At 45.1% G+C, this 13,940-nt stretch overlaps 1 protein-coding gene across 1 annotated transcript in view; it reads left to right on the top strand.

Annotated features, from left to right (window-relative positions):
* Positions 1-13,940, top strand: part of Ush2a (usherin) — a 683,507-nt gene that overhangs the window by 534,662 nt on the left and 134,905 nt on the right. The window contains 9 exon segments of the mRNA XM_087905997.1: positions 2,342-2,566; positions 4,906-4,923; positions 6,844-7,029; positions 9,967-10,038; positions 10,041-10,100; positions 10,103-10,159; positions 10,828-10,938; positions 10,941-10,981; positions 13,613-13,811. Coding sequence (XP_087762123.1) covers positions 2,342-2,566; positions 4,906-4,923; positions 6,844-7,029; positions 9,967-10,038; positions 10,041-10,100; positions 10,103-10,159; positions 10,828-10,938; positions 10,941-10,981; positions 13,613-13,811 — 969 coding nt within the window.

The following is a 13,940-nucleotide window of genomic DNA, read 5'->3' as shown; positions in this document are numbered from 1 at the left end:
CCTGTCTTTATCCATATAATTAAGACTCAGTCTGCAGTGAGAACCTTGCTGTGTGAAACTTATTACAGAGCACACATCCTAGGAATGAAAATAAAGATTGTTAATATCGTAGTTTACTTTCAGTGACTTGGAAGACTTTTCACACTTAGGTTAGCATATGATACATCAAAATGTAATGATCAGTATCTATGAGTAGTCAAGTATACAATTTTTTAATAGTGAGAATTTTTTGAAATTGAACACTAATATGATGGTTCTTCAGAGCCCTGACCCAATAGTGTCTTCCTTTGAGAGATCCACCATACTGAGTTCTTCTGAATGGCCTTTTTTTAAAAAAAAAAAAAAAGCTTTAAGAACTCTGGCCCGTTATTAGGAATGCTGCTCCTAATATGGACGTTTGTGCAGGACCAGATTAAACAATTCAGGACCCCAGAACACTTGAAGTTTGAATTTCTTTGCATTATTGGCCGGGACTAATGATAAACAAACAGAACTCTAATTAAAATGAATCATTCATCAGGTGGCGCTGCTTTGTGGCCAGATGCAAATTCTATTAAGACAACATGGTGACATGCCATCCAGACACCTTAATTTCTAGCAAAATCCAACTCCAGAGCATTGTTTATCTAACTGGCTCTTTTATGTCTAAATTGATGTTGGTTTCTTCTATGGCAATGCATGATAGGCATTTGGTGAGTGGGAGAAAAGCCCGTTGGCCCTTCGGGCGTAGATGTCTCCTCAGATGGAGAATCGGTGATGTGCCCTTAAGTTGCTGTCCCCAGCCTTTCAACCATGTCATTTGATAGACCCAGAGCTGCGTGAGGCTCAGAAAATAGTGGCTGGCTGCCATGCTTGTTTTTCTGTGGTGGCAAACAGGCTTCACTGGTTTGTTTGGGGTGTGCATGTGAGGTTTGTGATGTGCTTCACTTAGCTTGTTGAGAATTTTGTATAGTGGGTTTTAGTCATGTTCACCCACCTCCCCAACTTCTTCCAGATCTCCTCTACCCACCCAATTTTGTGTCCTTTTTTTTTTTCAACCATCCCATCAAGGCCAATTTGTTCTTCCTAAATGTATTCTTAAATGTCTGGCCTTGCCCTAGAAAATGATCATTTTACCAGGGACCACACTCTTAGAACGAGTGACTCTCCCTCCTGCAGCAGCTAACAATTGCCTTTAGCTCCTCAGAAGTGGAGAGACTTCCTGCCCAGCTCCCCACTCACTGCTGGGGTCTGGGATGACCCTGGCTTGCACCAGAGACTGTGTATGACGCTGTGATTGGCTGCCCAGCTGGACTTAGAAGGCACAGTTTCCTCGGAGCCATCCACAGCCCCCTGCACTCTTTCTACCCATCATTTCGCAATGGTCCCTGAGCCCTGTGAGAAGAGCTTGTGGGACACATTCCATTTAGGGCTGAGCATGCCGTAGCCTCTGTATCTCTGCATCTTGGCCAGTTGTGGTCACTGTGTCACGCATCATCTCCCCTTCTGATGTAAGTTTGTAGGGGTGTGGCTGTTGGAGACTTTTGACCAGCTGTTTTTGATGTCATTATCATCTTCTTAGGTACCACAGAATTCCAAGATGGCCTTCCCCTCAACCTGTCACTGAAAATAACTTGGTTCTTCCGATTTTCTGTCTCCACCTCCCTAATGTTGGTATCACGAGGTATAATGCCATCTGGTTTATACAGTGTTGATTAGAGACCAACGTTAGGCAAGTGCTCTACCAACTGAGCAATAGCCCGGCTTGGTTGCACATACCCAATCTAATTCTGAGAGAAAGGGAGTCTACGGCTGTCTCAGACTTCAGGAGAGGCAAATACACACCCCAGACAAAGACAGGCGGCAGCTTACGGAGCTCTTACCCAGGATGGCTCATCTGGATGTCTCTACATTTCCACTCTGCCTGGCTCTCATCCCAGAGTGCCTGAGTGACCCAGCCTCCCTTGTGAATGTCTCCAGCTCTCTCTCTCTAGGATCTTTTAATCTAGCTAACCTACTTGAACAACGTGCTGTTATCATCACAAAAGGGGCAGGCGGTTTTGACAGAAACCCAACCTTTTTTTCTTTTTATTTTAATGGCGTGCGGGCAGAGTCTGGCCTAGCCGAATGATTTCCGAATGGTTCCTCTTGTGTGTTCTTTTCCTAATGAGTGCCTGGCGCTCTTGCTAAAAAGGACCCTCACCGCACATCTAAATCACCTTGGTGGAGAGACGCTACCGTCACTAGGGCTCCTTCGCTGAAATGGCCCAAGTCTGACGCTTTTATACCAAGCTTTATGGCTGCCTCAGTTTTCTTCCCTTTTTTATTTGATATTCATATATATAACATTTTATTGTTGCAGGAGTGCTGTGTTGTGGGCAGGATTATGTGAAGATGTCAGATACCATATGCTGCTCGGCTTCCCATGGAGAGTCTAAAGCACACGTTAAAAAGAACGACCCTGTGCCAGTGAAAAGCTGCGACACTGAACTTATTCCAGAGAGCCGGTGATGCGGTAATGGAGTTGGATAGAATCCTTTGAAATATGTTTGTCCTGACGAGATTTCGGCTGCAATGGCGGTGAAGGTAATTGATAGAAAGCCTCTCGGAGGTGCCGGCTTGACGAAGAAAAAAGAAATACGTGGTTCATAACTATTTTTCTAAAATAGGAATATAAAACCTCACGTGTGCATTATTCATTGTTGCGTCCTATCCATATTAATACCGATGAGTTTGCCATGATTGATGCTGCAGCGATGAATTCTAAAGGAATTCCTAATGATTAGCTGTTCTCGGGGAAGCTTTGCCCAGCACTGCAGATGAGTGGGTGACAGGAAGTGTGTGCTCCCAGACCGAGCGCTGTCCTCCCTGGCCCCTGTGCAGCACGGCCCTGGGTGCTGCTGCTGCCGGCGGTGATGATTCAATTGTCAACCTCAGTGATTTAGAATTAGCTGGAATCACATCCCTGGGTGTGCCGATGAGGGGTTTTCTGGAGGAAATGACTGAGGTGGAGCACTAACCCAAGGAACACTCACCCAGGGGGCAGGCAGTGTGGAGCACTAACCCAGCGGCAGGAGCACTAACCCAGAAGGCAGGCAGTGTGGAGCACTAACCCAGCGGCAGGCAATGTGGAGCACTAACCCAGAGGGCAGGCAGTGTGGAGCACTAACCCAGGTTGTAGGCAGTGTGGAGCACTTACCCCAGGGTAGGCAATGCTGTGCTGTGGGGTAGGCAATGCTGTACTGTGGGGTAGGCAGAGAAAGCAAACTGAGTACCAGCATTCATCTATGTCCTCACTTAAGACACGCCCGCATCATCCTACTTCATGAAAACGAGCCCCTGCGTGGACTAACTATAATCCACAGTCAGTCTGGAGGTTCACAGCCTTGAACTCGCTTGATCGATGAGCTGCATCCCCAAACTTAAACTGATATGTGGGGTGTCATTTAGCCTGGAGTTCACCACCTCCCCTTCTAGGGGTGCAGTTTTATGATTCGCTTGATATTTTACTGCTGCCCTTGCCTTAGTTCTCACCTCTTAGTCGGTCCTGCACTTCTTAAATCCATCCTTTAATACTTCCTTCTAGCTGTTTCTCATCCGCTGGTTACTTCGTCTTTTTGTCACCTCCTTGAGGTACTGTCTTCTACTTATCTTTCAACTTTCCTATTAATTAAAACAGGAAATGGAACCATTTTGTCTAAAGGACTTTTTGCTTTGGGTGGGGATGGTTATGATCCTGAGGGCATTGGTTTGGTTGGGTTTTGTGAGTTTGCTTTATCTTTGAATGGCATTATTTGCTTATTTAGCACAGGTTTGAGTCTTCTTGGTTTATTGTCGCTTGCCTGAGCCTGCTAGTCTCTAATGCTTGTAACAGCCTCTTTCATCAGAGGCTGACTGGGGACTTGTGTGCCCATCATGGTCTGTCTGTCAGTTGTAAGCGTGGCAGGGTGGCCACCTGGCAGGGAGACTCTTTGTCAGGGAGTCACATGATCAGGACTCCTCACAAGGACTGCGGTATTGTATTCTCTCTCCTCCAGGTTGGCAGTGGGGTTTGCCTGGCTGCCGGCTGTGTAGAAACGGTAGGGACCCACAGGGGTGCTGCTAGTGCATGCCATGCAGATTGACTTTTCCTGTCACCATTTCAAACCTGGGTCCCGGCTTTGTCCTTCCAGCGCGTGCTCTCTGCCCCCCTCACCTGCACTAACTCTTTTCCAGCTTGTCTCATTCAGGCAGGCCTGGCCAGCTGCAGTCAATAGCAACACACTTGCTGCTGACAGCCCTGCTTAGGCCATGGAGCCATCCAGGGACACAGCTTCCTGTTGACAGAGGTTTCTGTCCCACCAGGTCCCACAGTCGTGCAGTCCCAAAGAAATACACAGAGGTCTAATTAATCATAAACTTGTTGGCCTATTAGCTCAGGCTTCTTATTAATTAGTTCTTACATCTTAGCCCATAATTCTGTGTTAGCCACATGGCTTGGTACCTTTCATCAGCAAGGCATTCTCATCTGCGTCCTCTACATCTGGGTGATGCAGACTCACTCTTTCCTCTTCCCAGAATTCTCCTGTTCTCATTGTCCCACCTCTACTTCCTGCCTGGTTGCCCCTTCTCTACTTCCTGCCTGGCTACTGGTCAATCAGCATTTTATTAAACAAGTACAAGAATCAAATCTTTCCAGGGTGAAACCAATGCCCGCAGCAGGTTTCCTTTCTGTTTTTCCATGCCATACCTGAGACCTCCACCTATATAACCTCTAATTCCCTCCCTCCCTTCCTCTCTCTCCCTTTCTTTCTCCCTCTCCCTTGTTCTCTCCTTCTCACTCACTCTGTTGTTGATTTGTTGCTGTATTTCAATTCTGCTTAAACCACCAAGTCAACCATACATTTTAGAGTTTTACTGCTTAAATAGACTGTGCTAAAATAAAAAAAACAAATGTTTGTGCAAGTTATGATTCCATAGAATATGATTTTTAGCCTTATTGAGATATAATTGGCATGTGTGAGTATGTATGTGTGTGTATGTGGTGAGTGTGTGTGTAGTAAATGTGTATGAGTGTGTGTGGTGAGTGTATTTGAGTGTGTGTGTATGTGTAAGTGTGTGTGGTGAGTGTATGTATGGTGAGTGTGTGTAAGTATATATGTGTGAGTGTGTGTGAGACAGAGGGTGTATATGAGTGTGTGTGTGTGATGAGTGTGTGTGTATGACTGTGTGTGTGAGTATATATGTGTGAATATGTATGTGTGAGAGAGAGAGTAGTATGCAGCTTGAACTAAATGTATAAATTAGAAAATGATCACCAAACCTTTTAATATATGACTAACTCCACAAAAATACAAGCTTCTGCTTTTAAATTGTTTTGAGTGAGGGGTGTGGTAAAAGTAATTCAGGTCTATCCTTTTAGCAGTTTTCTTTTTAGAAGTTTTCATAGTATATCCAGAATTAGCCAGGCTGCTCCTTTCCAGGCAGCTCACTTCCTGGCACTTCACAGTGGACGCGGAAAGTGAAGACGTTTGCCTGGGTTGGTCCTTGGTTACTAGGTAACCGTTCCCGCTGCCTTTGTTCCAGTTCCCGTGTAAACCCAATTACAGGGCCTCTGCTAACACACAGGGGCTGAGAGATCAGGGTCTTCACGGAGAAAGTGGCTCCTCCCAGCACAGGCACCAGGCTATACTTTCCACCTTGGACAAGTACTTGAAATGCCCTGTGTGTTTCCCTGCCGACTTCCTTAGACTTTATGGGTTGAGTTCCTACGAGTCATCCGTTGTCTTACTGTCGTTTGGATAGGTTTCCAATGAGCAGATAAACACGTGTTCACTTTGTCTTTTTTAAGCAGAATTCTCACCATGTTTTTCTGAAGAAAAGGTATTTTGATAAACTTGGAGAGAATTTAACCTTTCGGGAAAGAGAGAAGAAAAATGATCAAATTTTAATATTAAAACCATTTAAAACCCATTTATTACTTATGTATAGGAATGTAATGTGGTTCTGTGTCTTATGTGATTATTACCTTCTCTATAGCGCCCCAAATCTAAAATGATTGAGCAGTTAATTTCCTCAGCCTGGAGCACTCACAGCAGGGGTGAAGCGTCCAGAGGTCCCTCAGAGAGAAGACTTGGATGTGAAAACAGTCACGGGAACATACGCAGCACCTGGGTTCTCTAAACTTCCGCGTCACGGGTCTAACTTGTCTTCTTTAAATTTTTATTACATTTATTTGTTTATTTGCCTGTTGGGGTCAAGGCTACCTTTGAGCCGTGGAGAATCTAAGGGGATGTGTAGAAGACTGAGGCCATCTTTGTGGATGGTTCTCTCCTTCCCCAACAGTGGACCCAGGCATTGGACTCAGGTCTCAGCTTGGCATCAGGGACCTTTATGCACTGAGCCTTCTTACTGGCCCCAGTGCCAACTTTTCCTACAGCATAGAAGTTCGGATTCTCAGTAACCTCATCCTGTATTTTCTCCAAAATAACATATGAAAATGTCAAAGTTCACACAAAAACTACAGTTCTTATTTGTCACATATCCTCTGAGCTTGGGGCACTTTGGGTACAAGGTCATTTGATTCACAAACCAGACCATCCTGGTGAATTTAGTTTCCATTTCGTGGGCTCATCCAGATGAGGCTTTGAAAGTTCCCAGAGCTAGCAAGACACAAACCTGAAATGTAATCCAAGCCTATGGGCTTTCAGCATCTCTGCCCTTTCTGGTATGCAAGCCATTTTCTTTAATGTGTTTTAAGATGTTCATCTATCACAAGAGTAAAGTATTTCATTCAAATGATACAAAAATGCATTCTACATGGCTAAGGGAAGTTCACAAACTTTCCTGTCCCTTTCCCCAACAGGAACCCAGAGTTATGGGGAGCTGTCTGCCCAGCGTCCGTGGAGGCCACAGCACACTGCGGGCAGTGTGACTCCACTGCCCCCACCCATATCCTCCCTGTGGTAAGAGGACTTCTCAATCCCATGGGAAGGGTAGCAACGGATGGACTGTGTTCTTCAGCAGAGGAAATGGTTCTTTCAGGACATGGAACCACACTCTCTGTCATAGGTAGGTGATGTATGCTGAACCCGCTGCCCACGGCTGAGTGGGCCGAGTGGGAGGCTGCTGCTAACGCAGACTCCATCTCTCTCTTATAATCTCGCTCAAGTCCATCAACTCCGTCCTTCTCTCAAACCAACTCAGTGCACAGTAATCAAAGGCATAATCTGAATGCATTCAAAGACAGTTATTTAAATTTATAAGTCTATCCCTCCAAAGGGATGTATACTATTTTAAATTAAGTCGAAAGAGAATAAAGAACAAGAAGTAAATAAACTATGTGTGCCTTTCTGGTATATTCCATTAATTGACTGTTAATTTTTATTCTCGACATTGTAACTTAACTTCTAGTAATGGCTGGTGAGGCCTGAGAACATTGCTCTGAGGAAGGGGACCACTGCAGGGTGGGACTGTCCCCAGGATGGCCAGTCACCCTCAGAACAACCATCACAGTCACTGAGATGGTGACATCTAAGCACCCTTTTGCACTTCTGCGTTAGTCTAAAGTAGGGGTACTCAGCCCTGACTGAGCTGGATAAGAAGCTCTGTAGAGCCAAGGGTTATGTCTAAACACCTCTGCTCTTGATAGTTCTTACGGAATGTGCTTGTTCCTGAACACAAAGGTGTATTGCTACATGTAGAGCCAGAGAGGGTTCATTTAAGTTACATAATTCATACGCACTCTAGAAAACTAAACAAAGCAATGCTATATTCAGCACAAATCATCACTGTGCCTCACTTAACCACAGGCAGTGAGCATGCCGAATTCTAGCAATGGAGTGTACCAGGTGAGACAGGAAAGCTCCCAGAGGGAAGGAGGAGCAGAAATCAAGTGTGCTGACCAGAATGCACTCCAGTGCTGTGCTAGGTACTCAGCTCCCTGCTTACTCGCCAACTAGTGTGACCATAGCATGTGGCGGAATGGGGGTCACATCTGGAAAGGGGCTTGCTGTGGGAAGTCTGCTGAAAGATGAGATCTGGAAGCTTCCATATGGGCAAGGAGCTTCCTTTCATGTACTTGGCCCCTCCTTCAACTGTTGGCTCCCCTTCGGTAGCCATTCATCATTCTGCTCAAAGGATCGTAGTGTTTGGTGTAGGCCTCCCAGGTCAGCCATGAGCCCCTTCTATTCCTGCAGCATCTGGCTTACACAAACCACACCCTCTACTCCATGACACTTGCTTTGGACACTTGTTCCATTTGTCCCACTAGGGCTGAAACGGTCTTAAAAATGTTATGTCTTTGCTTCTGTTTGTTGAGATTTAGTTCACTGCTCATAAACAAAAGTTATTTAATAAATAACACTAGGAAAGGCTTCAAGATAAACCACAGTTTGCCCTGCCTTCTGGCTCCCTGCTGTCAATTAAATATCACAGTAGTGGACCCTTATTCAAAATGGTTGGGTTTTTATTCCGTAGAGTTTCCAGCTTTTATCTGCCACCTGCAATCAAGTCAAGATTTTGAAGAGCTCTCAGAACATCCTTGCAGGAGCCTTCTTCCAAAGTGAATAGATGCGCTACTGATGTTACATTAGAAAGGCTTTTAAAACCTAGACTCCCAGTTGCCTTGCCTGCTGGAAAATGCTATAAATTGAGCATGAGAAACAAACTTTCTTATCTGTGGCAGTGCTGGGGTAGAACCCAGCAGCTTACCCAGCCTTGACAAGCACTCTCCCATTGAGGTACGTCCCCAGCCCACTTCTTGTGTGTTTGTTATATCTCACTAACTTGATGAGACTGGCCTTGAACTTGCTGCGAGTCTCCTGCTTCACCCGTCACCTTTACTGGTTTATGAAAATGGTTAAACACACTCTGATGAGTGCCCTTGCTATTCCCTGTATGCATTTAAGACTCATTCAGAATTTGAGAACAAGTCAGGAGTTCCATCCCTCTCCTGGTAGTCGTTGGTTGTAATAATTGATAAGTTTTATAGTGATAAAGCTACAAAATAGCCTTGGCGTACTTGCCTCATCTAGAAATAAAGGGACACACGAAATTTGGAGACACTCAATTTAACTTTACATTAGTCTTCTTTAAATCGTTTCTTTTGTATAAGTATACCTATGCATGCATGCACGTCTGTGTGTGTGTGTGTGTGTGTGTGTGTGTGTGTGTGTGTGTGTATGTGTACATCTGTAAGCCAGAGGACCACGTTCTTTGTCTTTGTCTATTATCCATCTTACTTTCTGAGATAAGAGCTCTCATTGGCTGAGCACTCTGGAATGGGCCCCATCTCCATCCCACCTGCAGTGCTGGGGTTACAACTCTGCTGAGTCTACCATTTCCGATGCATTCTGGGTATGGAGCCAGGTCCTATGCTTCTGCAGCAAGCACTTTACCCCCTGAGCCTTCAGTCCAGCCTCTCAGTTGTTTCTTTGTAAACATTGCCCTCTTCAGAACTGAAGAGGTCCTGGCTGTGAGACTCCCATCTCCACATCTAGGGATTTGTAAAATGCAGAGATCAGATCCTTGTTTATTCACAAAAGGGTAAGAGCATGAAGCGTTTGTTTTAAATGTTTAGAGATCTTGAGTTTCAGGAGTTGGAGGCATGGCTCCTAGGCTAAGAGTCTGTACTGCCCCTGTAGAGAACCAGAATGTGATTCCTAAGACCCGTAAGGGAGGTTCACATCTGCCTAGAACTCCAGATCCATGGCATCCGGTGCCATCATCTGACCTCTGCAGGCACCAGCACACATGCACACACACCCAGAGAGAGGGGGACAGAGAGACAGAAATAAAAATTAAACTTAAAAACGACTTTTACTTTAATTTTTAGTGTGATGGTGCAGTAGTGGCACACACTTTTAATCCCAGCACTCGGGAGGCAGAGGCAAGTGAATCTCTGTAAGTTCGAGGCCAGCCTGGTCTACAGAGTGAGTTCCAGGACAGCCAGAGATGGTACACGGATAAACCCTGTCTCAGAAGAAAAAAAAAAGTATGTCTTTGCAGACATAGACCTTGAGCTCAGTACTGTGTGCAAATGCAGGGCTTCTGCATGGAGCAGCTACGGGTGAGGATTCAGCCTATGAGAGCCAGCACAAAAGACGATGAACCTCAAGGAGTCAGGGCCCCTCCATGGGCCAGGATGGGCAACCTGAAGACACGATTTTCTTAAACTGGAATAATCCCAAACATTCAAGTGGTATTAAACTACTTCAAAAATAGAATTACCTAACTTTGTAAATTTCTAAAATATGGAAATGAGTGTGTTATGTATTGGCATGTATCTATCCAGTGGAAATATTTCCTGGCAAAGGAAAACACCCTTGTATCAGTTCACCACTCATCTTTTTAAGCCAAAATAATTAATAATTCTAATAATAATCATTCAAAATTCCCAAATCCTCAAATATACCAGAGTTACTTTTAAATAAGCAGAATATAACTGAAGACAAGATTGTTCTGTTGCAAAAAGTCATTCTTTTTAATCATGAGCAGAGGTAAACATACAACTCAGTACTGAATTCATCTTCCCCAGGTAATAAAATTGAGAACCACTTACTTGAACATAAAAAAGCATTGTATTTTAAGATGCTATGATACCTCATTTCTTTAAAACATTTTATGGCAGGGCTGGTGAGACAGCTGGCCAGTTAGAAAGCCTGCTCCACCAAGACTGACCTCCTGAGTTTGGCCCCTGAGACCTGCGCAGTGGAAGGAGAGGGCTGTCTCCACAAAGCTGTCCTCTGACCTCCACACACGTGCACGAGCATAGATAAATAAATGTAATTGAAAAGTTCAATGACATACATGTTGTTTGAAAATAGTTAGCATGGCAGGCCACACAGCCTGTGTCTTTCTATCTTCTAGACCCTGTTATTCACTACATTCTTCTTCGAGATGGAAGGGAGCAATTTCGGGGAACGCCACTGAGTTTCACCGACCCAGAGAGGATCCAGCCACTCGAGGAATATTCATCCCAGCTAAGGCTTGCACAGCTCCTGGCCCTGCAGTCAGTAGCAAGGTGAGAGGAACTCATCTAGCTGTGGGAAGAAGGATCCAGGTGTGGGCTGTGTGATCATCCTGGGTGTGACTTTTCCAAGGCCAGCAAACGTGTCTCCCTCCAAGTGGCCTTGAGGAGAGTGTGTGCCTCCTTCATTGGCTGTTGATGCTGAATAGGAGATTCCTGGCACAGAGATTTAACCACAAACAGGTGTTTTACTAGGACCAGCAAACTCTTCAGCCAGTACCAGTGCCTCTTTTCTACCCCTCTCTCATTCATTATTTCTGGATAGCTGTTGTGGTTTGCCATGATATGTCCCCCAATCAGTCTCACCATGTGGGTTGGTATCAATGCAAGAAAACAGTCAGTGCTCAGTAAATGCTAATATTAGGACTAGGTCTTTAAATTCTAAGCACATGGAGTTCATCTATCACTGGAAGAAAATTGAGGGAAAGAAAAAAAAAATTCTGATTTTGAAAGAAACCAAGAGCTGGCATTGAATGGTAGTGGCACCTTTGGTGTTGAGCCACAAGGGATCCACGCTGGCACAGGAACAAATGCCCTCCTTTCTCGGGCAAAGGAGTGTATTACCACATTCCCATGACCAGAGGAGTCCCCACGATACAGGTTATCCTGAGGCCGCCTCTCATGTTCTATTGCTTTTCCACAAGCCCGGGTACCTTCCTGGTTGTCAACATCATGCCCCACTCCCTGGACTGACATCCAGTCTTACGCTTCTCAGATTCCAGAACACCGAAACAAAAATAGACAGCTCTTCTCTTCGGATATTTCTTGGTCATAGGTACTCTGCTACCATGGCAGAAAAATGGAACAGGTCAGGAATGGCCTACAAAGCTGTAAAACTTCCAGAATTATCATCATTTAGGTGGTAGCTTGCACCTAAATATCATGCCACCAAAATTTGCCCACACTTAAGAACCAGAAATCAATGAGCCTGCCAGGCAAATGAGAGATCTCAATACTTGAGCAGATGTCTTGGTAAGGAATAATAATACAATAGGTTGAGGTCAGCCTGAGCTATACTTAATAAAATAAATAAATAAAAAGATAGTTACAACAGAATGCAGGTGATAGAATCTGCAATATTTGGTGTCAACCTATATAGAATATGCAGCTGTGTCCAGCCTGCAGCCCCTGTTCACAGCCACCCCTGGGATTGCTGTGACTGTGCCCCCAACACTAAATTAGAAGTTACTTAAAGCGTTATGAGCTTTCTGGCATGTCTTGTTTTTCAACTTGATTCTGTGGTTCTTAAGCATAAGCTTTGTAGATGACAGTGTCAGGTTACAATGTCAAAAGGCTGGATACCCAGAAATGAAGAAAGTAAGGCGTTTTGTGTGTATTTTAAAGTATGTGGCTTCAGCTGTTTGTAGGTGCAAGCAGAAACAAAAATGCTAAAATGATAGGATTATCTCCAAGTTTCTCCAAACTGTTTCAAGAGCAGGATGATGGCACCAGGTATCATTTGCCATTTTAAATGAAAAAAAAAAAATGTCTAGTTGGATGCCAGACCAGGAGCTGGGCTTGCTTGAAAATCTATCTGAGAAATTAAAGCAATGGGTTTAGGTGGGATCATCGAGGAACCCAGAGAGAAACAGAAACAGAGCACTCCTGGTGATGAGTGATGGGGAAGAAGGAAAACCCCTCAGAGGAGACTGAGAGGAAACAAAGAATTCAGGGGGAAATTAATCAAGTGCCATTTCTCAGGAGCCAACTTCGTGGGAAGCAGCCTGGGAGACACCCTGGCAGACAGAATGATTCTAATGCTATTCATTCGGTTAAAACTTCCCAAGAGTGGAGTCTGCACACCACTGCAGAAACCACACAGCACACAGAGCCCCACTGATAACTGAGCCCGCCGCCATGCCACAGATGGCAGCTGATTGGCCTAATCAAAAGTTACAGTCTGAACGATTCTTGAACAATTCTCTATTTTGTGCGTAACAGGGCCTGGGCCGACCAGATGCCAGAACAATTGGTTAAAACATGCAATCAGGTTTATCCTGTAGGGAAAAAAAAAACCATAAAACATAAAACATCTTCCCAATAGTGAATTTTCATCCAGAACCATACTGTGGCATCCCTGACTCAGTAACTGGCTGATTTTTCTTCTCACTTGCTTCTTTTGTGGAAGTATCTGTGTACGCCATATACGGTTGTCTTGGGAAGGGGACCGGGAAGTCTGCCCATGATGCTGCCTAAAGCCTGCTCTATGCAGGCAAGTTCAGACCTCGCTTTTTGCTCCATATTTACCGATGCTTCTCTTTTCAAAATCAGGCTGTTAAAATGCAAAGACACTGATGGGCCATATGGAAGAGAGTTCTCCAGGCAGATAGTCTGCCAGGCGGGTTGTACTTGTTTAAACTGAGGGCCGCACTCTGCCTTCAAAATTGTTGTCGGACCTGTTGTGATAAATAGTAGTTGGAGACTTATGTAATGTATTCAAGGTCAGATTTCATTGTTTAAATAGGATGAGAGGGAAAGAATGGAGGGGGGGGCTCCTTCCCCCAGCCTCTGCTAATGATATGCCACGCCAGACGGCAGGGCTCTAAAACAGAAGCGACGCTTTCATTGATCAGGATTCCTAGTGGACAATGACAATAAATTGCTGCTTAATTTCCAGGCTCGCAGGTAGCCGCTGCTACCACCCGAGGAAGCCCTGAGAGTGTCTCACCACCAAACATCACAGCCCAGGGCCCAGAGACACTGCGCCTCAGCGGGAGTGTCCCCGAGAAAACGAAAGATGTCATTAAGGAGTACCAGCTCTGGCTGGATGGGCGAGGGCTCATCTCCGCTGACACTGGTGACAGCAGGCAGCACGCGGTCACAGGTGACAAAACGGGAAATCTACCGGAGGAGGCTGTCATTGCTGTGGGGTTGTGGGGGGAGCCCCCCAGGGGTGTGTGTTTGATATATGAGGTCACTTCGAAAGGACACGTTCTCTTGACATATGGTCAGG

Source organism: Myodes glareolus, chromosome 5 (genome assembly GCF_982192425.1).
Source record: "Myodes glareolus chromosome 5, mMyoGla1.1, whole genome shotgun sequence".
NCBI lineage: Eukaryota > Metazoa > Chordata > Mammalia > Rodentia > Cricetidae > Myodes > Myodes glareolus.
Note: the sequence above shows the minus strand (reverse complement) of the source record. Positions and strands in the feature narration are given on the sequence as shown.